General features: G+C 43.5%; 2 protein-coding genes across 5 annotated transcripts in view; both read left to right on the forward strand.

The window, feature by feature from the left end:
- The window catches only part of xpnpep3 (X-prolyl aminopeptidase 3, mitochondrial), a 73,904-nt gene extending 50,288 nt beyond the window's left edge, over window positions 1-23,616 (forward strand). The window contains exons 8-11 of the mRNA XM_084329986.1: window positions 1,125-1,210; window positions 1,990-2,173; window positions 18,579-18,699; window positions 21,831-23,616. Coding sequence (XP_084186112.1) covers window positions 1,125-1,210; window positions 1,990-2,173; window positions 18,579-18,699; window positions 21,831-21,997 — 558 coding nt within the window. The 3' untranslated portion in view covers window positions 21,998-23,616. The remainder of the gene's footprint in view (window positions 1-1,124; window positions 1,211-1,989; window positions 2,174-18,578; window positions 18,700-21,830) is intronic.
- A 1,961-nt stretch (window positions 23,617-25,577) lies between these two features.
- ep300b (EP300 lysine acetyltransferase b) overlaps window positions 25,578-26,915 on the forward strand; it is a 155,494-nt gene continuing 154,156 nt past the window's right edge. For all 4 annotated transcript variants that reach the window (XM_084328213.1, XM_084328214.1, XM_084328215.1 and 1 more), the window contains exon 1: window positions 25,578-26,179. In XM_084328213.1, coding sequence (XP_084184339.1) covers window positions 26,086-26,179 — 94 coding nt within the window. In that variant the 5' untranslated portion in view covers window positions 25,578-26,085. The remainder of the gene's footprint in view (window positions 26,180-26,915) is intronic.

Genomic DNA, 26,915 nt, shown 5'->3' on the forward strand with positions numbered 1-26,915 from the left:
ATCTTATTTGTAATTCTAGTAGTTAATGCTATTAGGTTATTTATAATTTTAGTAACTCATTCTACTAGGTTATTTATAATTCTAGTTGATAATTCTACTAGGCTTTTTATGATTCTAGAAGTTCATTCTACTAGGTTATTTTTTTTTTAAATCTTTTCCCCCCTCCTTTTTCCTCAGTTTTTCTCCCATCCCAATGTTAGTCGTTATGCCAATTCCCAATCCCCTTCCTGGTCGCTGCGCACCTACCCCCTACAGTCGGTCTGGGAGAGTGGAGGCTATCACATGTTTCCTCCGAACACATCAACCGCTTCTTTCCACCTGGCAGCGCGGACTCTCACTGAGAGGGTGTAACGTGTGGAAGGATCACACTACCCCCCTTAGATCCTTTCCTCGCTGAGCAGGCGCCCCGACCGAACTGTAGGAGTCGCTGTTTACAACGACCCGGACCCACCCACCAGCTTTCCCACCCCTAACACTGCCAATTGTGTTAGTATGAACGACCAGCCAAGCTGGTAGCAACGCCGAGAGCTGGGCTCGAACCCGGCAGCGTCTCCTGCGTTGGTGGCGAGTGCCTTGCCCACTACACCACCTAGCCGCCCTCTACTAGGTTATTTATAATTCTACTGTAGTACTTCATTCTACTAGGTTATTTATAATTCTAGTAGTTAATTCTACTAGGCTATGTATTATTCTAGTAGCTCATTCTACTAGGTTATTTATAATTCTAGTTGATAATTCTACTAGGCTTTTTATGATTCTAGAAGTTCATTCTACTAGGTTATTTATAATTCTACTGTCTGTAGTAGTTCATTCTACTAGGTTATTTATAATTCTAGTAGTTAATGCTATTAGGTTATTTATAATTCTAGTTGTTAATTCTACTAGGCTATGTATTATTCTAGTAGTTCATTCTACTAGGTTATTTATAATTATACTGTAGTAGTTCATTCTACCAGGTTATTTATTATTCTAGTAGTTCATTCTACTAGGTTATTTATAGTTTTAGAATCCTACCCTCTATCGGAAGTTCTGAGGATTCTCTGTGGTAGAATATCTTGCACTTTTTTGCCCCGTGAATGAAAACCTTAGACTCTTGTATCTTTTCCTTGCCGTCTTCCTGTCAGGCCGGTGAGATGGTACTGCTCGACGGTGGCTGTGAATACTTTGGTTATGTCAGTGACGTCACACGCACCTGGCCGGTGAATGGGAAGTAAGTAGGACCTGTCCTTCATGCACCAGCGTTTTTATAGGTGCTCAGAATGGCGTGCAGTTGTGGAGTGTGTGGTTAGCGAACCCACCATTGACTCACAACACAATTGCACGTATACACGTACATCATGTGTATGCAGCACGCGTGACCCAACGTGAGGTTATAGTATACTCTCCTAATAAAATGGACATGTTTTACACACTTCATATAGACTTTATACAATCATGGAAAACCCGGAGAGTCATAGAATCGGAAAAAAAAGAATTCAGGTCTGGGAAAATGAAGGAACATTTTACAAGAAGTTATGGAAATTTGTTGATCTTTGGGTCATTAATGTCAAACTTGGATGCCATTTGGGTCTCGCCACATTCTTTCGAAGGAATAATAACCCAAATAGCAAATTTCCTGATTATGTAAGTAAGAGTTGTAGCTACCCAAAACAGGGTGCTGACCTTCAAATTTGACCTTCTTATTGTTCATGGAAATTGTAAAAAAATATGCCATCTAAAATGGCGCGGAATTTGAATAAAGGAAGATGTCTCATTAAAAGCTGCGTCAATGGAATCAAAATGGACCATTTCCTGTCTCCTGAGTGGGCGCCATCATTAACACTGCCACCAATGCTGTGCCTTGTATAGTTCACATGACTCATTGGAGGAAGTAGGAACGTGTTGGTTAGTCTCCCATTGAAAGGTCCACTTTACTCACATTACAAGAGAAACATACAAACAAACCTCTATTTCCTTCCTGTTGTGTCTCTTTCCACCCCGCTCCCCCAGATTCAGCCTGGCCCAGGCTGAGCTGTACGAGGCGGTTCTGGAGATCCAGCGGTCCTGTCTGTCTCTGTGTTCCCCAGGGGTCAGTCTGGATCACATCTACACCACCATGCTGGCTCTGGTGACACGGCATCTCAGACAGCTGGGTATTATCAAGGCCAGCACCAGCGATGCTGACGCACTAAAGGTACAGTGTACAATGGACCACGGAGGTGTGTGGGGGGTGTCCACTGGATAGGGAATGGGGATCATCTCTATGAACTACACACAGTGACATTCTTATGGAAAGCCTTTCCAGGAAGCAGCTCGGAACACTAAGTTATTGTTTTGAAACATGCAGAGTCATAATACTGATAAGAACTGTTATCTGCCATGAAAAAAGCTACAGTGGCTCAGTGAAAAAGAAGTCATCTTCCCTGCTCAGTGTTGCTCAAGTTTTGGTTCAGGGACCCGTGCAGGAAAAGGCTGTTTACTTATTTATTTTATCTATTTTTTCTCCCCCTTTTTTCCGTATTTTTCTCCCATCGCAATTTAGTCGTTATGCCAATTCCCTTCCTGGTCGTTGCGCGCATTTCCCCCCCACTTGCCGGCCTAGGGAGGGTTGAAGACTATCACATGTCTCCTCCGATACATGTGGAGTCAGCCAGCCGCTTCTTTTCACCTGACAGCGAGGACTCTCACTGGGGGAGTGTAACGCGTAAGAGGATCACACTACCTCCCCCAGCTCCCTTCCCTGCTGAGCAGGCGCCCTGACCGACCAGTAGGAGTCGCTGTTTACAACGACCAGGATACATACCCCACCGGCTTCCCACCCGCTAACACTACCAATTGTGTTAGTAGGGACGACTGACCAAGCCGGAGGTACCGCTGACAGCTGGAAAGGCTGTTTTCTTGTATTGGTTTTATTTAAAGTGGTCGCTGAAGGGTTACCCATTATTGCTTGCCCGTAAAAAAGGCAATAGTTTGCTGGTCCCAGAGAGCAAACGTTTGAGAAAAGACTAATGAGCTACACCAGAGCTGTAAGCTGTAGCATGTTGGTCTAATAATAATAATAATAATAATAATAATAATAATAATAATAATAATAATGCATTCTATTTATATAGCACTCTTCACAGTGCTCAAAGACGCTTTACAGTATGGGTTAAAAACGGCACAACAAACAAAATGAAACAAAACAACTGGGTCAAAAGCAAGAGTGAAAATGTGGGTTTTGAGGCTTTTTTAAAGGACATTGTGGATGTGGCTGGGGAGGGAATACCAGAGGGGGGGTGCAGCTGCACCTGCAGCAAAAGACCTGTTGCCAGGTCCGGAGCCTGGTCCTGATGGGAAGTAAAAGTTTGGCGTCCGCAGACCTGAGGCGACAGGTAGAGGTGCGGCGGTGGAGGTCAGAGAGGTTGTGGGGGGGGGGGGGGGGGGGGGGGGGCAGGTTGTTGAAGGTGATGAGAAGTATCATGAAGTGTATTCTGCATTTGATTTGGAGGTCGTGGATGACAGGGGTGATGTGGTCAGAGCGGCGGGTGGAGGTGAGCATGCGGGCAGCAGAGTTTGACATATTGGAGCTTATTGAGGATGTTGTTTGATGAGTCATATAGGATGCTGTTGCAATAATGGAGCCTGAATGAAAGGAGTGCAGTGTTTCAGCGGCGGAGAGCGATAGGGAGGGTCGGAGAGGGGCCGTGTTCCTGAGGTGCTAAAAGGCTGTTTTGGTGGTGTGCTTTACACTGGGGCAGCAATGAGAGGGTGGGGTCGAAGAAGATGGAAGGTATGCTCTCAAAATTGGGAGCGTAGTGATTGATTGGTTTGCAGATATATCACTAGCAGTATTAATTTTAACTTGCTAAGCGGAGGGTGGACAGAGATCTTGTATGCGATTGCTCTAATAAAAAAACGATGCTATAGTCAGAGTCAGATTAAAGCCAGCTGGATCCCTTCTGTCAGCTACATCAAAGAGACTCACCAGACTCTTTGGCAAAGCTTTTTTTATGCTAAAAGAATCTAGTTAGGGTTGGGACAGGATGAGGATGATGATGATGATAACAATAATAATAATAATAATAATAATAATAATAATAATAATAATGACAATGGTAAGGTCATAATAATAAAACTTAATAGCAGCATTTAGAAAACAGAGTTTACATAGAGAGTAGGATAAAGAGTGGATATGTGTGTGGGGGATGGATATTAGGCCTGTCCCTACTGGCCCTTGGTAGGAGGCCTGGTACATTGATTTGATGTTTTTTATTTTCGTGTCTTACATACAGGTGTATGCCCAGCCCATATGGGCTTACAAGACACATAAACAATAAGTATATAATAGTATACTTGACAAATTACTTGACATATTATGACATATAGACCAAGATGGCCACAAGAAAATGAAAATACAATAAAACATAATATAACACAAGCTGTAAGCAATGTATGTAAACAAAGAAACAAGAGGAATTCATATACAATTATATAGGATATAGTGTGTTTTGTCTCAAGTGCCATGCTTTCTCCAAAAATCCTGCAAAACTGAAGATGTCCTCCACAAAAAAAAAACTCAACATACAACTCTCAGACAATAAGTGTTGGTGTGCCTCCTATCAGGTAGGTGCCTACATGTTTTACATGGAGGGCGAAGGTCCAAAACATGGTGTGGGCCATGAGCCAAAGACCATCCACAAAGAATGGATTGCACGGTGCTAATTGCACCCTTACTTACAATTTGTACCCATTCTGCAATCTGTTAATAAGATTTTCAATCAATCAATCACCGCGGATTGACAGATTGAAGAATGGGTACAATACAGTACGGCTCAATACACACAATTGTTAAGGGGATGCAGACCAGAGAAAGACTTTCGTCTTGTTTACATCAGGGTCCCCCATTTTCAATTCATAATGAATTGTAAGTACGGGTGCAATTAGCACCGTGCAAGCCATTCTTTGTGGATTTCGCCCCAGGACTCGCTAGGGGACAATCATCTCTTAAAATGCCCTCAAAATCACTTAGAAATGCTTAAGAATGTCTTAATCTATGCACATACCCCTTGAAAATAAATATTGCAGACCCCTTAAACATAGCTTAATTTCAATCAGGGGTTAAACACCTTAATCAGTAATGTCATGGTAAGTTAAGGGGTTGTAATTGGTTTTTAAGGGTAAATTCAGTACTTAGTCCATACACGATTCTACTTCTACATTTCTATTCAATTTCCTACTTAATTTACCTTAATTCCTATTTAATAATAAGGTTATTTTAAGGATTTATTAAGGTACAAAATGAAGGGATTCTGTTGTGACTGGATGTTGAAAATGTTACTTCAAGATCATTCCTCAAATATAATTAAATTGCATCATTGTAGACCTAATGGAATATCCTATCACTCACTGGAACCCTTTGGAGGGTTATAAATAATGCCATTGAGGGCCAATATTTGCCAGCGGGCTCCACTCTGGCCGGCCTTATATTAAAGGGTACAAAAACAATACCATGAGTGAGGCTGAAATGTACTACACTTTTGTCCTCAGTTTAGAACAAACCATAAAACATCATCTTGACCTTTAACCCTCTATTTTAGTCTTTTTACATAAATCTGTACTTTTTAGAAGAGGATGATGATGATGATAAAGATGGATTTGTTGATGCTCTGTTAGCTGCATGGTGGTATAACCCCTTCAATCCATACACTTTTTAATTTTTTTACTTTTATTTATAGCATTTTCAGCTTTTTCTGGCCACGCAGGACCGATAGAGGGAGAGAGGGAGAACGGGAGGAGAGGTAGGGAAGACATGCGGCAAATGTCAAGTCAAGTCAAGAGTTTTATTTGTCACGGCATACAAGTATACAATGAAATGCGGGTGGTCTTGCCCGCAACGATGTGCAATACAGTGGTACAACATATAATAGAATCCAATAAAACAACATTGTGCAATAAACAGGTAACATAGTGGGGCATCTCGGTATTTGTACATAGTTATTTACAGAGCATGGAGGACATGCTAGGTCCCTTGGTAGTGCAATACACTGTTACTGTTGCTATACTATTTTTAAAGTGACCCTTCCTTTGTGGCCATAAGTGTGGGCGTGTGCATCATGAGTGTGTGCTTGCTCATGTTAAAGTGGCTGCTAGTGTGCGAGCGTGTACAGCGTGCGTGTCGTGTGTGTGCTCATGTGCGCTTGTGTGTGGAGAGTTCAGTGTTCTGTGGCACTCAGTGTTCAGTGTTCAAGGCTCTGATGGCCTGGGGGAAGAAGCTGAGCCGAAGCCTCTCTGTCCTAGTAGCTGGGGTTCGCAGGCGTCTGCCTGACCTCAGCAGCTGGAACAGGCTGTTATTGGGGTGGTGAGGGTCTTTCATTATTCTGCAGGCTCTGGATTTGCACCTCTTGTTGTATAGAACCTGCAGGAGGTAGTGCAATACCCGTGGTACGCTCGGCTGAGCGCACCACTCTCTGTAGGGCCTTCTTGTCCTGTGCCGTGCTGTTACCATACCAGGCAGTGATGTTTCCAGTCAAGATGCTCTCTACAGCTCCGGAGTAGAAGGACTGGAGTATCTTCCCAGATACTCTGAACTTCCTTAACTGTCTCAGGTGGTAGAGGCGCTGCTTTGCCTTTTTTACGACTGTGTCTATGTGTGTTGACCATGTCAGATCCTCTGAGATGTGGACCCCCAGGTACTTAAAGCTGCTCACCCTGTCCACGGTAGCCCCGTTTATCCTCAGTGGTGTGTGTGTCTCCTGCTGTCCTCTCCTATAATCCACGATCAGCTCCTTGGTTTTACCAATGTTCAGGAGCAGGCTGTTGTCCTGGCACCAGCGTTCCAGTACCTCAACCTCCTCCCGGTAGGCCTTCTCGTCGTTGTCCGAGATCAGCCCCACCACCACTGTGTCGTCTGCAAACTTCACTATGGAGTTGGAGCTGAACTTGGCCACACAGTCGTGTGTGTAGAGTGAGTACAGCAGGGGGCTCAGAACACAGCCCTGGGGGGACCCGATGCTCAGGGTGATGGTGTTGGAGGTCTGACCCCCCACCCTGACCGCCTGGGGTCTTTCACTCAAAGTCCAGTACCCAGGCGCTCAGAGCGGAGCTCAGACCCAGCTCGATCAGCTTGTCCACCAGTCTGGTGGGGACTATGGTGTTGAACGCTGAGCTGTAGTCAATGAACAACAGTCTCACATAGCCCCCCTTCTGGCGGTCAAGGTGAGAGAGGGTGCTGTGCAGTACCTGGGAGACCGCGTCGTCAGTGGACCTGTTTGTCCTGTATGCAAAGGGGAGCAAAATGGTCGCCGGGACTGGGAAACGAACCCGGGACGACCGCTTCACGACTCAGCGCGCTATGTGGTGTGCTACTGGAGCGCCCAATCCATACACCTTTTGACCACACTATTGCAACACCCCTTAAACGAGACATAGTATGAAACATGGGTTTTGGCTGTCTGAAATGTTATTTAGGAGCTGGGGAATAATGACATAGCTCCCCTTGCCACGTAGGTCCTTCTTGCCATTTGGCCAAGTCTTCAGATTAACAGGCTTAAACAAACTGTTCGGAATTATTGCTTATTGTGATGTAACAAGGGGGAAACAAGCAGTGAATTAGCTTTCATTCATCAATTAGCTGTGCTTTTTGGAGCCAGGAATATTGCTTACCTAATGTACTTCCCAGTTTGTAAACGTTCTTTACTCTTGGGTGTGTGATAGCCAGACAGGGAAGGAAATAATTCATAAAGATTATTATGGCCAATACAAGGGAAGAAAGAGGTGCTGAAAAATAAATAATTCAAATTAGATTTAGACTTGTTTTCAAGATTTCAAGGAAGTCTTACAAAATATTTTTAAAGATTCATAATATATCCCCTTTTAAAAGGTGTTTGATTATGTAAGTCAAGTCACATGTAATTGAAAAGTATTGTCTGGTAGATGAAGGGAAATGTTGCTGTGCCCGCTATGTGAATTACATTAGTGTGGTTAAATAGTGTATGGATAACTTAGTGTGGTTGAATAGTGTATGCATTACATTAGTGTGGTTGAATAGTGTATGTATTATATTAGTGTGGTTGAATAGTGTATGGATTCATTAGTGTGGTTGAATAGTGTATGCATTATATTAGTGTGGTTGAATAGTGTATGGATTAATTCGTGTGATTAAATAGTGTATGGATTAATTCGTGTGGTTATAGTGTATGGATTAATTTGTGTGGTTAATTAGTGTATGGATTAATTAATTGGGGGGCGACAGTGGCTCAGGAGGTAGACCAGTTCGATTCCTGCTCCTCCCGGGCAGCGTGTCGAAGTGTCCTTGAGCAAGACACTTTACCCCTAATTGCTCCTGATGAGCAGGTTGGCACCTTGCATGGTTGCCTCCGCCGTTGGTGTGTCAATGTGTGAGTGAATGGGTAAAATGTGAGGAACAAATTGTAAAGCACTTTGGATAAAAGCGCTATATAAATGCAGCCATTTACCATTTAATTAGTGTGGTTAAATAGTGTATGGATTCATTAGTGTGGTTACATAGTGTATGGATTCAATAGTGTATGGATTCATTAGTGTGGTTAGAGTGTATGGGTTCATTAGTGTGGTTAAATAGTGTATGGATTCATTTGTGTGGTTAATTGGTTAAATAGTGTATGGATTAAAGACCATAGTAAATGCTAATGGTTTTATAGTATACTTTGTGCCAAATCAATTAATCACTAATTCATCTCTATTATTACCTTCTAAACGGTACTTATTTATGGCAAAAGGAAGCTTTACCACAAAGACTCAAATGGAGCATAAAAGGCCAGGATAAAATTGTCTTTCCTTCTAAATTGAGTGTTTCAATTTTTCCCAAAGAAATTTATTATTTCCGTGCTCTTAACCAAACATACTGTCTTTGCTTACATTTGAGTAATGTATATCAAAGAAGAAGCAGCCACATAAACAGTAAGCCAGGGTGCTATCAAATCTGACAACGTCTTAGCTGGGCATGGAATCTAGGAACGTCTTGGGTATACATCTTGTTCTTATTTTTACCTTTTACCCAACAGGCTATGGTCAGGAAATGACCGTAACCTCCTCTGGCCAATTTAAACGATGAAATAGTGACCTAATTACACCCTTCATAAAGCACAATATGCCAGTGTAACTACCTATAATAGAGGCACTCCTTTCCTGCAGCAGTTCCCCTCAGGGAGACGAGATGAGTGAGCCAAACCCAAAGCTAATGTACGCTTCTTCATCTGGTTTCCTAAAATCATAAGCCTCCTTTTGGAGGAGTTTGGAAACAGAAGTGAATGTTAGTAGTAGAACAAAGGATGATTTGTAGTGGTCAGGAAGCTGTTTGTTTAAAATGCATAGCAGACCGACAAGCCAATCCTTCACCAAGACAAAGAATAACGATCTCGTCTAAAAAGAGGAGAACGATGCCAAGTTCACTCGTTTTACTCGATAGAAAATTGGGGAAGACCCGTTTTTAAAGGGGGCGCTCCTCCGAAAAACAACGCTGATGTATTTTGAGCTTATTCTCACACAAATGCCAGAGCTGTAAACTGTTTTGTGCACAGTCATTTAGTTTGACGGTTATCGAGAGTTCATGAGTTTGAATATGTCCTCCATGTGTTGTGTGTCCTTGTGTTGTGTTATTTACAATGAACTCAATGAAATAATGTAGGTGGACAAAAAGGCAATCCCTATTGCAATCCCTATCACTATTTGTTCATCTTTGTTCATCTATCATTCATTATTAACACAACACAAGGACTTAAAGGAACACTCCAACATTTTGGGAAATTAGCTTATTTGCCATCTACCCTGGAGTTAGACAAGAAGATACATACCTTTCTCGTCTCTGTACATGCATTAGGCTTAGGGAACAGCCGCACCGTTAGCCTAGCTTAGCGTCATTCACTGGAAGTAGGTTACACATTTAGCCTAGTTCCCAACAGTCACGAAATACACTCCAAATACAATCAAAATACAACTCCAAAACGTTCCTGTAAACATGTTGTGACCTGTGTATTTACCACGTGGAGAAATAAAAAATAATTGAATTAGACATTTCCATTTTCTAAGCAGATATACTTTGAACTATTTTTTGCTACTTGCTCTGAACATAGATTCCAACACACCAATGGAAATAATCAAGAATGCGTGTGTTTGCGCAGAGCATTTTGCACATGCACACATACACACACACATGCCGACAGCGATGGCAGCCATGCAAGGTGACAACCAGCTTGTTGTGAGTAGTTAGGGGTTCAGTGCCTTGCTCATGGACACTTGGACATGAAGTCGGGAGGGGCTGGAATCGAACCGGGAACCTTCAGGTTTACCAAACAACTGCTCCTAAGCCACACCGTGACCTCTGAGTTTGTCCCTCTGGGTTCACCCTCCTGTCACTAGGCTACATTCACACTACAAGCCTTAGTGCTCAATTCTGATTTGTTACTCAGATTGTTTTATTTGGCTGTTCACATTCTATTTTAAATGGAGACAATATCAGACACCACTGTGAACTGGTCACCCTCCTAAAATGCGCAAACAAACAATAACAAAGTTGGACGTAAACATGGAGGACACTGAAGTCACGGTTCATGGTTTAATTCATAAGTTGTGCAGTGGAGGCCAGCTAATTCATTAGTGATGCGACGTAAAAGTCGCATGAATTCAGACATGACTGTTCAGAGGTTGCATTGCAAAAAATCAGACCTGTATCTGATTTAGGACCACATATGAAGATCTGATTTGGGCCACTTTCACCTGCAGTCTGAACGTAGTAAAAGTACAGATGGGTGTGATTTATTTATTTATTGTTATCTTGGAGTGGTTGGGTGGGTGGGGGGGGGGGGGGGTAGGCTGGGTGATGGGGGGGGGGGGTAACTGTACATTGGATTATCGACGAAACCTTACTTGGTCCCAAGAAGAGGGTCTCGTGTATTATTTGGTTAGGACATTTACTGTACATTGGAGGGGGTTGGGTTAGGACATTTACAGGGGCCAGTTTCGAGTCTCCCGTAGGTGGTTCACATTCCTTTACAGCTGTGGGTAGGGCGTTCCACATTGATGTGGCATAATTGCGAAACGTGTTTAGTCCCTTTGTTTGAGTCGAATCTGGGTTTAACATGATTTGTGGAGCTCCCTCTGGTGTTGTGGTCGTGGTATTCACTGACCTTTGGGAAGTATTTTGACATGTACATGGGTACCTTAGTCGTGTAGTGTATCTTGTAGACCAGGCCCATTGCAAGTTGCTGTACTCTGTCGTCTACTCTAAGCCATCCTAGGTTGTCAAAGTGGGCAGGGGTGAGGTGGGTTCTAGGAGTAAGGTCAAGCAGTAGTCTGACCAGTTTGTTTTGTGATGTTTGTAATTTAGTTTTTAGCGCCTTTGAGGTGCTTTGGTACCATGAGGTGCAAGCATAGTCGTAGTACGTACAGTAGTATGTAATGAGTGCTCCTGCCAGAGTCTTCAGGGTATTATTATTACATTGGATGCCATTTTGTTAAAAGATTAGCCTCTAGGATGGAAACTAGGTATGTAATTTCATCTTTCCTTGTGACAATATTGTCACCCACTGTAACTGAGAAGCCGTCTGCCTTGCTGAGTTTGTTATTTGAACCGAAGAGAATGGACTCTGTTTTACCCAGGTGTAATGATAGTTTGTTGTCAGCGAGCCAGGTGCAGATTTTGCCTAGTTCCGAGCTGAGGGTTTTTTCAACCTGTAACTTGTTCTTGTTAGAGACCAGCAGGGCTGAGTCGTCCGCGAACAGGAACAAGTTGCAGTCACAACATGAACATGAAAATTGTTGATGATATGCACGGCACCTTTTCTGATGAACCCTTACTGTGATGTAAGCTACTATTTTTAATTCTGTGTTCAGTTCTGAGGCGTAGGCTACCGTGGTCGTGGTACGCCTGCATGCTGCTCTGCTCCGACTGCTTTAGACGTCTCATTCCTCGAGCCCTCCGTTAAGAACGGTACTGTAATGTAACAATTATGACTAAGCTACTCCACCGCAGTGAAACAAGCCCTAACATTTTGTGGTAACATTGAAATTCCAAAGGCGTTATGGTGCGTGACATTAGTTCATGATAATGTGCGAGGACTGCTTCAGTGCCTTTGGAGGACGTGGAGAGTGTCTTTAGAAAGCAATGTTCTGGCCCTTGATGATGTGCACACCTTCAAAACCTTCCTTTGTTAACGTCACTTTCACTCATTTTGACGTTTTCTTTGTTATAAATGTCAATAATAATGTCCCCAACTGTTCTTTATTATTCTGGACTCTTTTTGCAATGGTCTGCTTGATTTTTCGTGTACGAGCATTTACAATACAATACAATTCAATACAATACTATTGACTATTCATAGTATTTGATTGCAAACAACAGGTGATTGTAAATCAAATTGCAGGTGATCATTGCATCATTAAATGACAACCGTGGCCGGTAATCTGGCAAAGCATGTTATGAGAATACTATGAATTGTCAATGCTGGCTCACTAACATATTTAAATAAACCATTATTAATGTTATATTAGCTGCAGCTGTGTTTATCCTGCTATGACTGCGTAAAGGTTTTTATAGGTAATTGCTTACACTAATTCCTTATCAAGTTATAGTGTTGAATGAGTTGAATGAGAAATGAAAGGCAGAACAGGAGAATGTTATATTTTTATAATTGTAGGGTTGAAAACAAGTGTTTCGCAATTGACCTATCTCAAATCCCACCCTCTTTTTTGATCCTCCAATCACAACTGTCGCTTCCTCAGACAAGAAAAGGAAGTCACGCCTCACAGCTGACATCACCACCTATCACAACCTCTTGTTGAACAAGAACGTCTACTCATGCACAATAGAGAGCATACTGACTGGCAATATCACCTCCTGGTTTTGGAATAGCACCGCACAAGACCGTAGCAGACTACAGAGAGTGGCCCGCTCGCGTGAATATTAAAGGCAACCAACTTGTGTTCAGCTTTTCGTTCAAGTTTCTTTAATAGTTGTCATACAGAAGTACAGAATACTTTCATACAAAATGCTTCTTACTGTTACGCTCCAGAGACTGTGCTAGACAAGATAGTATCAAATAACATAGTATAGCATGTAATTTAGAAGAAGAAAATGAGGTCACAGTGTTCGGTATAGACATATGTACAATGTTCTGAGTTACCATATAATATACAATACTATGCAGTGTACTAATGTACAGTACTATCTAGTGCAAAGCAGAAATGGGATGAGGTACAATTTAGGTACAATTTACAGTAAGGTGTACGAGTTGTAGTGCAATCCTTCATCAATAAATATAAAGTGTGGGGAGTGGGTGCTACAGTGTGTTTGTTTAAAGTGGGTGTGTGCTATAACGTGTGTGGAGTGGGTGCTACAGTGTGTTTGTTTAAAGTGAGTGTGTGCGTGTGGATGTGTGTGCTATGTGCGTTTGGTGGTTGTTGTGTAGCGTTGTGTAGCGTTTCTCTGATTGGCCACACGGCCACGTGACCGCCCTAGCACACGCCCTTTTCCGCTGAGAGACGCGGCAGAAGCGCTGGTCGAACCAACGCGCTGGTCGAACCAGTTCAGACAGAGGTGTTTATTTATATTAATAAACATATCTACTAGAAACACTGGTGTTCTGTTGTGTGACTGTACTAAACTCTTCCACCACATGACCGACATTTGACATAGTACACCTCCTATGTTGGGATTATGTTTGGTCATGACAAAACAATAAAAATCGCTACTGTTAGTGCCACCACCCACTTCAATGACAGAGCTCTCATATTTGCGAATGCATAAACTATATCTTAAATTATGGCGATGTGTCTAATATGACTGTCGCGAAGTCATTGATAAGCGACAGCCATATTAGACACATAGCCATAATTTAAGATATAGTTTATGCATTCGCAAAATATGAGAGCGCTGTCATTGAAGGGCTTCTACAACGGTGCTGCTGCTGGAGCTGAAGTGATGTACAGTTTATGCATTCGCAAAATATGAGAGCGCTGTCATTGAAGGGCTTCCTACAACGGAGCGCTGCTGCTGCTGGAGCTGAAGTGATGTACAGTGACGAGTGAATCTGGTAGTTGGTTGTTAAAAACGCGAAACATAATAACGTTACGCTTTCTAGTTCAGCGCATTTCATAACTGTATGGGCTTTGTTTATACACGAGTGAATCTGGTACGAGTGAATCTGGTAGTTGGTTGTTAAAAACGCGAAACAAAATAACGTTACGCTTTCTAGTTCAGCGCATTTCATAGCGCTCCACTGCTACCGCAGCTGAACACAAGTTGGTTGGAACAGCGAACACAAGTTGGTTGGTACACAAGTTGGTTGCCCGCGCTGCCGCTCGCTTGCTCCTTGGATTTCATTTGGGACGTGGGACGACTGCCGCTTGCCTGCGCGTGGGGGCGGGGGGTCGCGGCCAATCAGAGAAAAGCCGAACACAAGTTGGTTGCCTTTAATATTCACGCGGCCCGCTCAGCCGAACGCACAATTGGAGGGGGGCTTCCCACTCTCCAGGGCATTTACAACAAGCGGTGCATGGGCAAGGCTAAGAGAATTATCAAAGACTCGAGCCACCCAAACAACTGCCTCTTTGAACTGCTGCGGTCAGGCAAGCGATACAGGAGTCTCATGGCAAGCACAGAGACTCAAAAGAAGCTTCTATCCCCAGGCCATCAGGATGCTCAACGAACAATAACACTATGTAACAACCATCAAATGCACTCACAGCACACACATCCACACGCACACACTCACTTTAAACATACAACTCACTGCAGCACCCACTTTAACCACTTTAGTACACCTAAGCACATTTTATATTTATCAGTAAAGAATTTGCACTACAAATTATATTGTACCTAAATTGTACCTCATCCCACTTCTACTTTGCACTGTATAGTATATTGTATGGTAACTCAGTTACTTCTACTCTACATAGAGCATTGTATATATGTATATACTGAACATTTTTGTCTACGTACTTGACTTCTATTTTATACTTGCTATACTTATTTTATTATCTATTTTTGCCTACCACAGTCTCCGGAGTGAAACAGAAAGAAGCATTTTGTATAAAAGTATTCTGTACTTCTGTATGACAACTAATAAAGAAACTTGAACTTGTCAGCTTTCTCAAACCATTACTACTGCCAAAGCTTCTTTCTTTCACCATAAGATTGAGGCCTCGGCTGCCCAGCGCTCCACATTTGCTTTCAGTTTAGCTGGTCGTCCGTACTAATACACATTGGCCGTATTAGGGGGTGGGAAACTGATGGGTGGGGATCGGGCGTTGTGGACAGCGACTCCTACAGGTCGGTTGGTGCGCCTGCGCAGTAGAATCAGGAAGTGTCGGGGGCAGCGTGAGCCTCCCACGCGTTATTCCTCGCCACTGAGAGATCGAGCTGCGCAGGTGAAAAGATGCGACTGCTGTTACCTCAAGTACCGGAGGGGACTTGTGCTATGTATGACTTAGTCCACATTGCAGCCGGCTTGTGGGAGGCAAGAAACAGCGTCCGTGACAGGGGAGGGTTGAATTGGATGATACGAAATTGGGATGGGAGAAAAAATATAGAAAAAATGGGAGAAAAAGTGGATCCAAAAAAAAAAAGAGGCCTCGGCTAAGAACCTTCGCAAACTGCACGCCACCATGTCCTCCCTCCTCACTCCCCCTCCACCCCCTCCTCTCTCTCTGCCGAAGACTCTCTGCGATTTTCTTCGAGGAAAAAAGTGGAGAGCATCCGCAGCTGATTCCAAATGCTGAATCGAGAACCTCATCCTTTACCCTGTCATCCTTCTCTCCCATTACAGACACCGAGGCCTTAACACCTCGAACCATCCCACTACATGCCAACTGGACCCAATACCCTCCCCACTCCTCCAGACCATAGCACCAGACATCCTCCCATTCCTAACGGCAACCATCAACTCCTCCCGCAACTCAGGGTTGATTCCCACCTCCCTAAAACAAGCCAAACAACTATCGTCCTGTCTCTCTTCTCTCCTTCCTTTCTAAATCACATGAACATGCTGTATCCAACCAACTTACTGATTATCTCTTACAGAATGACCTCCTAGACCCTAATCTCCTTTCCTCCCTCAGATATCCATGTCTCTGAGCGGATCTCTGCCTGTCTGTCCGACATCTCTGCCTGGATGACGATCAAACCTCAAACTGAACCTAAGCTAAACAGAATTGCTTCACCTGCCGGCCACACCCTCCCCACTGACCAACCTTTCCATCACAGTGGAAAATGTAGCCATGGCCTCGTCCCTGACCGCCAAGAACCTTGGTGTAGTCCTTGATGATCAGCTGTGATCAGCTCACATCGCCAACCAAGACCTGCAGATTCCTCCTGAGCAATGTCGGAAGGATTCGCCCCTTCCTGACAAAAGAAGCCACTCAACTCCTCATCCAATCAACTGTCATGTCTCGCCTCAACTACTGCAATGCATTGCTCGCTGGTCTACCGACCACCGCCACCAAGCCTCTTCAACTCATCCAGAACGCGGCAGCCTGTTTGATCTCCAACCTACCAAAATCAGCCCATGTTCCCCCACTTCTCAGGGACCTGCACTGGCTCCCCATTGCCGCACGAATCGGCTTCAAGGTCCTCGACCTAAGGGACACCCTCAAGACCCCTCCGCTCTACATCTTCTAGCCACTACAGACCCACCCTTCAATCAATATCTGAAATTTTTTAAAGAAAACGTCTTACTGTCCTATACTACCATGCACTCCTCCTACTATACTAATATGTCTTATGTTTATGCACTCAATATTGCAGCACCCAAGTTTCAGCACTGTTTGATCATTGTTACTCAGCTGAAAGAGTTGTACCCTTCCTGCTGACTTGTCGTACAGAACTTGTAAGTCGCTTTGGATAAAAGCATCAGCTAAATGACAAAATGTAAATGTAAATGTAAAAAAATAAAAAGGGGTGGGTTTGAGATGGGTACGTGCGAGACCCCCCTGCACAAAGAAGGCAGCAAATTAGACCCAGGCAACTACCGCCCTGTTTCTATTCTTACCTCCATCTCGAAAGTCATGGAAAATAATTTCTACGAACAGGTCGAAAAGTACCTCGTGGAAAAAAACATCTACGAATTCCAATCTGGCTTCAGAACATCCCACTCCACTGACGCATGCCTTCTCTATTTGAACGACCACATCAAACAAGAGCCAAATACTGCGGCATGGTCATGCTGGACCTCCAAAAGGCTTTCGACACTGTCAATCACTCCATTCTGATAAAGCTAAAAGCAATTGGTTTTGATAGTTCATCAGTGAGCTGGATGCAATCCTACCTGGAGGGGAGAGAGCAGATGGAGGTAAACGGTACACTACCCCCCCCCCCCTCCCAGTGAGCTGTGGTGTTCCACAAGGAAGCATACTAGGACCGTTACTGTTCCTAATTTATGCAAATGACGTCATCAGCTTGTGACTGCAACTTGTTCCTGTTCGCGGACGACTCAGCCCTGCTGGTCTCTGACAGGGACAAGTTGCAGGTTGAAAAAGCCCTCAGCTCTGAACTCTGCAGAATCTGCACCTGGCTCGCTGATAACAAACTATCATTACACCTGGGTAAAACAGAGTCCATTCTCTTTGGATCAAATAACAAACTCAGCAAGGCCAACGGCTTCTCTGTTACAGTGGGTGACAATATTGTCACACGGAAAGATGAAATTACATACCTGGGTTCCATCCTAGAGGCAAATTACCTTACTCCTAAAACCCACCTCACCCCTGCCCATTTTGACAACCTAGGATGGCTTAGAATAGACAACAGAGTACAGGAACTTGCAATGGGCCTGGTGGTCTACAAGATACACTACACCACTAAGGTATCCATGTACCTCTCGAAATACTTCCCAAAGGTCAGTGAATACCACGACCACGACAACACCAGAGGCAGTTCCACAAATCATGTTCAACCCAGATTCGGCTCAAACAAGGGACTAAAAACGTTTTGCAATTATGCCACAAGAATGTGGAACACCCTACCCACAGCCGTAAAAGAATGTGAATCCCTACCCACCTTCAAAACCGCTCTAAAAGAGCACCTACGGGAGGCTGCAATTCGAAACTGGCCCCAGTAAATGTCCAAAAAAAACACCCAACCCCCTCCAATGTACAGTTTCTTCCACCTCAAATGTATATACTCTCTTTTAGAAACTCTGTCTGTAAAAAAAAAAAAAAACTACTGTATATGTGTATATCTTGCATGTCATAAATGTCTGGATGTAACAGTATACAGATGTCATAAATGTTATGATGAATTGAAAATGGGGGACCCTGATGTAAACTAGACGAAAGTCTTTCTCTGGTTTGCATCCCCTTAACAATTGTGTGTATTGAGCCGTACTGTATTGTACCTATTCTGCAATTTTTTTATAACATTTTCAATCAATCAATCAAAACGTTCCATGATGTTTTATTTTTTTTACATGCTAAACTAACTGTGTAGTAGTACTACTCGTTTCATAAATTTGACTAAATGTTGTTCCATTTTCCAATTTTTTTTTGCATCGTATACACAACTTTCTAATCCTGAATCTGTGCTACGTTACATCTGTGTTCCCAGTATCTTAATGATAACCATAGTGTTTTATTTCTGGTGCTCCCAGGCTGCGCGCCGGTACTGCCCCCACCACGTGGGTCACTATCTGGGTATGGACGTCCATGACACGCCGGAGCTCTCCCGCTCTCAGCCCCTCCAGCCAGGGATGGCCATCACCATAGAGCCAGGTACAGAGGACCTGGGCCTCATTGACCGTATTCACATGGTGGCCATTTTTATGTCATGCCATAGAGCAAAATGGCCGCCATGTGATATGGTCAATGGGATTTACAGTTCTCCCTCCCTCCCTTCTTCCCTCTTTCTCTCACACACACACACACACACACACACACACACACACACACACACACAGACGCACGCACACAGTCATGACATTTTGCCGTACTAGGGGTGGTCGTTTAACATTCAAAATCTTAGTAGGTTTTTCAATGGTTAATTACGTTTGGTACTCATGTAGTTTAGGTAGTTCATTTCAAATTTAAGATTTGTAATTTTCTTGATTCCGCCTCAAAAGGTGTCTCCTTATAAAACACAGCCTCAAGGCATGTCCCGAGTGAGGACTGGCCAAACACACCAACACTTTTCCCTCCTTTTGTATCAGTTCAGTTGTTGCTCCATGTACCTACATATGACATTCCAGAGTCAGATCGTGATGAGTCATTTTCTACAGCGTAATGTGAATGTAGTTAGCGGGACTACTTTTTCAAAGTAGTGTTAGTTCAAACTACATTTCTTAAGAGTAGTTCAGATTCATTTCAACTTCTTTCACTGTGAAGTAGTTAGTTGTTTGGTTAACTACAGTTTTAGAGTGCTTTCTCCAACACTTGACCATAAGTAGCCCATAGAACAGTGGCTGCGGAGATGGTGTTTAGATATTTGGATGGACAATATTCCAAAGCCACAGCATTTGATCTGACTTACCTATGGTGTTCTCTAAAGCTTGTTTGTTGCGTCCATAGGGATCGCTCCGCGGTCGCTCTAACTGGCTGTAACAGTGCTACTAAGTCAAGTCAAGTCATTTACTTATAAAGCACGTTTAAAAACTCAAGAGCCAACCAAAGTGCTGTACAATCAGAGCATACAATGTCATAATATAAAATACAAAAATACAAAAGGCACAGCAGGACAAGACAGTACATTCAGAGATTAAGACAACAGTAGGCCAACACGTGGATAGGGGAGCACAAAGTACAGTATAGCACACAGGGGACAGAGGAGCACAAGAAGAGATAGGGGGAGGGGGCAGGGTAAAATTGCATGGGGGTGTGTGAGTTAGGGTGTGGGAAAATCAGGGTTTATTGAAGGCTAGGGCGTGAAAGTGGGAGGCAGCAAACAAAATGATCGGTTTTATTTTCATTTAGCTGAAGGAAGTTGAGGGTGAGGGCCATCCAGCTTTTTATGTCCCTGAGACCGTTTTTAAGGGAGTCTAGGTTAGCTGTGTCAGAGGGGTTGAGGGGAAGGTAGATTTGGGCGTCATCGGCATAAGAGTGGTACACATTATATGATGTTTGTGTATTCCAGGGCTTGAGAGCATTCAATCCTCGATCCATTGACCTCTAAAGGTTGTGTTAACAGTTATGTGGTCCAGCTATGCTGCTGTGATTACGTCTTCCTGAAGTTGGCAGGCTTCAAATGTGAAAGTACATTATCTTCATAAATCTTTGCTGTGTGGTATTGAAAGGTTAACCTTCTGTAGTGTGGTAGTGAAAGGGTTAACCCTTTGTAGTGTAGCAGTGAAAGGGTTAACCTGTAGTGTGGTTGTGAAAGGGTTAAGTGGCTAAACTGTGTTTAGTGTATACATATCCAAAAAGCCTCTCTTCTGAACAATTTATTTACAATATCTCCTCTCTGGGAGGGAGAGATTATTTAAATACCCCAAAATCTGAGCGTAGTCCCATGTTTTGATTGAGCATAGTATCTCCCTGTTGTGTAGTCCCATGTTTTGATTGAGCAGTGTGCCTGTTGCGTAGTCCCATGTTTTCATTGAGCATAGTGTCCCTGTTGTGTAGTCCCATGTTTTGATTGAGCAGTGTGCCTGTTGCGTAGTCCCATGTTTTCATTGAGCATAGTGTCCCTGTTGTGTAGTCCCATGTTTTCATTGAGCATAGTGTTCCTGTTGTATAGTCCCATGTTTTCATTGAGCATAGTGTCCCTGTTGTGTAGTCCCATGTTTTCATTGAGCAGTGTCCCTGTTGTGTAGTCCCATGTTTTGATTGAGCATAGTGTCCCTGTTGTGTAGTCCCATGTTTTGATTGAGCATAGTGTCCCTGTTGTGTAGTCCCATGTTTTGATTGAGCATAGTGTCCCTGTTGCATAGTCCCATGTTTTGTGTCCATACCTCGAAATGTGTACTTAAGTAAGGCTAAGCAAGGCTTAGGCTGATACCGTACAGGCATGCAGCTATGCACGGAAGTCAGGATGTTTTCAAAATAAAAGCTCTACTTGGATGAGGGGGGGAAAGAGAGGGTAAGGTGTGTATCAGACACGGTGGATAACCCACAAGCTTTTACCTTGATACTTCCTGTCTTCTGACATCTTCCATGCATGCTTGTCAGCCTAGTATTGTGCCACTAAAGTCATATTGTGGAAAAACTAGACCATTAATGACCAAATTACAACTAAAGTTAAACCGTAACAGCACACAAAGTAGTGGTAATTTCACCATATTTTTGAGTGACCATGGACCACAACTCCTGTAGACGCCGCAATGAACAAGCCGGAGAGCACCATAGGTGAGCCAGATTTAACACTGTGGCTTTGGCATAGTGTCTGTCCAAATATCCACATATCAAAACTATCTCCAAAGCCACTGTTGGGTCTAGCCTATGAGCATGCACGCACTCACTTTGAATTTTGCTCTCTTGTCATACATGTCCTCAGTCACACTGACATATATTTTCTCCATCTGTCAGAAATACACACACACACACAAACAATTTCCCAGAAGTAAACTTCTACCTTACTGGTCTCCCTCCTCCACAGATTCTAGCCTGTGTGATCCAGGATCATTATAGTCGCATCAACACCAGTGTCAATTCCTTGCATCATGCATACATTTAGGTTAAGGCATGCTGTTGTTAACATTTAGTTTAAGCCATGCTGTTGTTAACATTTAGTTTAAGCCATGCTGTTGTTAACATTTAGTTTAAGCCATGCTGTTGTTAACATTTAGCTTCGCCTTCATTCTATTTCCATGCCTCCTGTCACTACTGCTTCAAGACAAAATGCGCATTTTGTGTGGGATGGTCCAAGTTGAGCCGAACACTCATCTCTCCCCCTCTCTCCTGTCTCCCCACAGGCTTGTATATTAGTGAGGAGGACGATCAGGCCCCAGAGCGTTTCCGTGGCCTGGGGGTGAGGATCGAGGATGACGTCATGATCCAAGACAGGGGAGCTCCCCTTATACTGTCCTCCGATGCACCAAAGACCATCGCTGATGTAGAATGGGCCTGTGCCCAGCGATAGGGCAGGCCAAGAGGGTTAACTGATTGGCCGACAGCAGCGCGGACAGGAAGTGTACTGTGCATTTCTGCCTTCTCCGCTGCATAGAGTAGGGGTCAGGCGGGCGCCATATGTCGAATGGGAAGACGCATACTACAAGTTTTGACGAGATTAAACCCTAGTGAATGAGGGTTGTTGTAAAAATGGCAGTTTTTTTGAATGATGTAATTTGGTCCGACCACGCCACCCGCAAAGAGTTGTGCATACAGTTTCCAAACTAAATTACCAAGACAGAAGTTGACACTTGGATGCTTTACTCTGTGAGACATATAATTATGTAAAACCTAAGGGCCTCCGTCTTTAGGCACCTGGTCAATCAAGGCACCCCACACAGAGACCTGGGGTGAAAGTCCTGTCATGATCATCATTGTTTTCACCCTCAAGTTCGCTTGCACCACCCTACTTTGGAAATTATCACTTAAATAGTTTAAGAAATCTTGTAGTGTGCATCCACCCTAAAGCTTAAAGAACGGATCTAAGACTGACGGTCAGGACTCATGTCTCAGATCAGTGCTCCTTTATGTATATAGGCACAGAACAAATAAATAAAACAGGAAAAATCTGATCAGAGGATGGGTCTTGTCCAGGTGCACAAAGACAGTGGCCTCCCGGTATGACATCACTTTATTCCATACCAGTCCCATAGTGCAAAGCACCAAATGCCCACCTCCACTCACTTTTAATTTGGACATGGAGGAAGAGGTAGATCACCAGGGTCAAATTCCAATCAATAGGGATCTATGCCCTACACCCTAACCCTTGAAACAGACTGGAAGTGGAATGTGTCACTGAATGGCACTCCTTCACTTTGGCGCTGCTGTTGTCCACACTGCACCCGCCTGGTATGGAGCTCCGCTCGTGGAGGGGTAGGGATCAAATCTGTATCTGGGTGATATTCTCAGTGCACGCCGCTTACATAGAAATACACTGACTCACTTGCAGCGACTCCAGAATACATTTTAAAACCCAGTGCTTGGTGTCTTTGCTCCAACACCAACATATTCCTCCAGCCGTTCTGCTCCCACTTCCTATCTGTTTCAGGGATAAATGTATAGCCTATATGTTTTCATGGAAAGAAGCTATTGATACATACAATGTCATGACTTTAAAGCACATTTATCCTTTTTACCTCGAAGTTGAACAATAGTTTGGTGAATATTACTCATCTTCCCTGAGTCGTTCCCTATACAGGTCCCTGCAAGCCCATTGGATGTGCCCTAGCTGTGCATTATACAGTAGAATTGGCATGGCAGTTCAAATGGCGTCAATTCAAAAGGTTGCCATCTTTATGAACTTGGTCAAATTCAAGGTGTGGATGAAGAGAACTGTGTCCTAAACAGTTACTACTGATAAACCAGAAATGGATGATTTCAGTGAAATCACTGTGCACTGAAATCAAATAGGCTATATCAACAGGATTGTATTTGCGTGCTTGTGTCTGTGTGTTAAGAGAAGCAAATGTGAGAACCTTCGAAGTGAAACAGCAAGGTTGCGTTTCTGTATGTGGGTCAAGAAAAGTTTTGTTCTATAGATGTAAAATATGTTGATGTTCTCATCCTTCTCTTTTATAAGAACACGAAACTAATAAATCGCATAGGTTCCTTTAGGTTTTAGTAGTGTCGAGACTGCATTTAGTGACTTCATCATTTTATTTTTGACTGAGTAATCACAAGAACAACTTGATGTCATGACTTTGTGAAAGGTTGGTTGAGTGATACTAATTGATAAGAGGACTGCTGGATACATTTGTCTCAAAACCGTGAGCAAATCACAAGAGGAATGCACTGGTGAAAATGTAACATCGGGGTTACAAGGTTATATTTGCTATTATATGTAGCCAAATATGAACAAGATGTGTCAAGTGCCCTGTCAAGGGCCGCTAGCGGTGGAGCGCGAGTGTCCCCTACAGATGATTGCGATAGTAATGCAACTCCGAGAGAATACGAAAGTGTATTCCGGGCAATCCCGAGCACCAACCAACCCCCCTTCACGCCTAATGTTGCTGTACCTCCAACCCTCCCCCCGTATCAGAGGAGTAGAAACAACAAGCCGCCATTTTGTTTGTGCGGACAGACCGTAAGAAACAGGAGATACCGAGAGAAGGAGCGACTCCAGCACCGATAACAGCCACTCCGGGAACCGCCGGTGAAAAGAGTGGCTAAATCGTGTCCGAGCATAAAGAGCGGAAAGAGAAAGCATAAACAAAAGATAAGACTTCAGGAAAACGAGTCGGTGATTTAAAAAAGGAAATTGTCTTTGAAAATCCAAGGAAGGGGGTGTTTTTACGGAGCGGAGACGGAGAGGAGAGGCGGAAGAGGGCAATATATTATAACGAAGGAAAACCTGCGAAAGAAAAAATGAACATGAAAAATCATTATGTGTCCATCGCGGAGGAAGGAAAAAGCCCGCATAGACAATTATACAAATAAATTGCTACCGGGCGCAAAAGATAGGTGGAAAGAAGAAAGACGGGTTTAAAGATAAGGGACATTTGCCAGGATAAACGCGAAGGGGGGCATTCTCCATCACAAAGAGTCAATGAAAGGATTTTGTGAACCCAAAATATTTTGGGGGGTGTTGCTATCATTCTCTTGCCTTTCCGAGGGTTCCCACTTCTAAAATCGCCATATATCTGAGCGACCCCCGTCGTTTCATCACATTCTCGCCAATCACTGTATTCTTGTTTTTGATCAGGATCTTTTTTCTTCGCTTGCATGGCAAGATATATCAGTATACGCAGTGGCTGACATTTTTTGTGTGCAATATTTACAAACGTTTATTTTCTCCAACCAACGGAAATCCTTTGCAGTGTTATCGCCAGAGAAAATTGGACAAGAAATCTTCCCAGAAGCACAGGATAAGTAACCCCGTGGAACGTCCTTTGCAAAATAAAACTAATTGGATCGTTCTGATCGCCCACTGATTGGCAATTGATGGCCCGTACGAACTATTCTGGTTAAGAAAAATCTGCACCACAGTTGATTGGCAATTCTCAGTCTGCAGATAAGCGGTGATTTTGACAATAATTTTTTCGGACGATTTTGCAACCATTTCCAACCCCACTGGCTGCAATTTGCATAGTCGCGCAAAGGGGTGCAACAACCAAATGTGCAATATGAGTCCGTTATTTTTGACCCAGTGCCTTGCATGGACAGACGCATACATTATCTGCACAGTGTAGTTGACATACACATACAAGAGATAACTTACAGATGCATGAAAATACAAATGTGCAAGAATCATTTTAACCGAGTTTAGTGGCAGTGTGAGACTTGATATGTTCATATTTCTCTTAACTGTTGCAGGCAATGCTATTTATTGAGTTGAAATCAATGCAAGTTGTTTTCTCAGTATTGCACTTGAGATTGCCATTCACGCTTTAATTGCATTTGAAACCTATCGTCATCCACTGTGACCCTTCATCCCACACCTTGTTTTGGTGATATCGGGGAAGGGATGCTTTGGCAGCAGTGATAATTCGGATAAAGTGGAAATATATGATCAACGCGTTCGGGGTTCTTATAACTGTTGCATGAGGGAAGACCCCGAAGTTACTGGGGTACGTTTTGGCCTTTACTACTTGTATTACATTTCTCATCTATATTCCCTCGCCGAGACCTTTTCATTGGAGCGCTCCAGAGTTGAAACAAGATTTCTCCGCCGACTATGGCGGAAAACACTGATGCTGCCATGGAGGACAGGTCTTGGGACGGTTTTTATGTCGCAGAAGAGGCTACATGAGGTTGTCGACGGCCCGTTCGCTCGTCTTTTTCGCCGACTCCACCTTCCCACCTCCCCCTGCTCCACTCGGAGACATCTGTGAAGAAACAACATCTCCGACAGGGGAGGGGGATTTAGATCTACGGAGAGGGATACATCGAAAGTGGGAATTCTGAAACGAAGGAGTTGAACATTGCCGTCTTTCCCCTACCGTCGCCAAGCGGTGGGGGAAGAATAAAAAAAACAATTCTTGAAGAGGAATAAGGAGACGCAAACAAGGGAAATACGTTTGCCCTTTGTGGATCCACAGAAATTTTTAATTCGTGAAAAATATGGCCGATAATGTCTTGGAGTCCGGCCCGCCTTCAGCCAAGAGGCCCAAGCTGTCCTCTCCAGCTCTCTCAGTGTCTGCAAGTGATGGAAATGGTAAGTATCTTAAAATGCATTCTTTGGCCATGTATGAAACATAACTAGCTGCGACGTGGTTTAATGTGAAGCTGTTCCAAGAGTCTGCAGCAGACTTGCCATGCAAGTTACTTGCTCTAACTTAGTTGCTGCATAGTTCATAAACTTCCATGACATGTATGCGTTTGTGTTCAAAGCGAATGTGTTTCGAAATGAGATTGTTTTGAATTTGCATTAGATAAGTTAGAACATCGGTTGTCGGCGCCTTGAACAACTCTCGAGCAGTGATGTTTTGATGTACTAGCCTACCTGGCTATAGCTAACTAGTAGTAGCTGGTCCATCCAACGCAAACAATGGAAGAGTCGAGTCACCCCAGTTTGCTCAAGTTAGCCAGCTTCTTAGTTCATGTGAGGCAGTTAAAACATGCAACGTGACCCTGCGATAAAGGACAGGGCATCGGAATTGATGTCCAAATACAGTGACAAAAGCACCAAACTAATTTGAGCCGAAGGTCCTGTTCGAAGAGAGAAATAACGGTATCCCAGCGAGATAGCCGACTAGCTAACATCAGGCAGCTAACGTTACCGGCTCAGCTGAGCTAACGACGAAAAGGGGCAAGAAGTCGTTAACCACCGGGTGACCAGAATACATTTTTTAATGGTTTGCACCCTTCTGGTGATTATAGAAACATATCTTAATTGACACAGCGTGTGTTTGTGCTAACCTGCGGGGATACTCACAATTTTAACGAACTAT

The sequence above is a fragment of the Notolepis coatsorum genome (genome assembly GCF_963971535.1).
Source record: "Notolepis coatsorum genome assembly, chromosome: 14".
NCBI classification, from domain to species: domain Eukaryota; kingdom Metazoa; phylum Chordata; class Actinopteri; order Aulopiformes; family Paralepididae; genus Notolepis; species Notolepis coatsorum.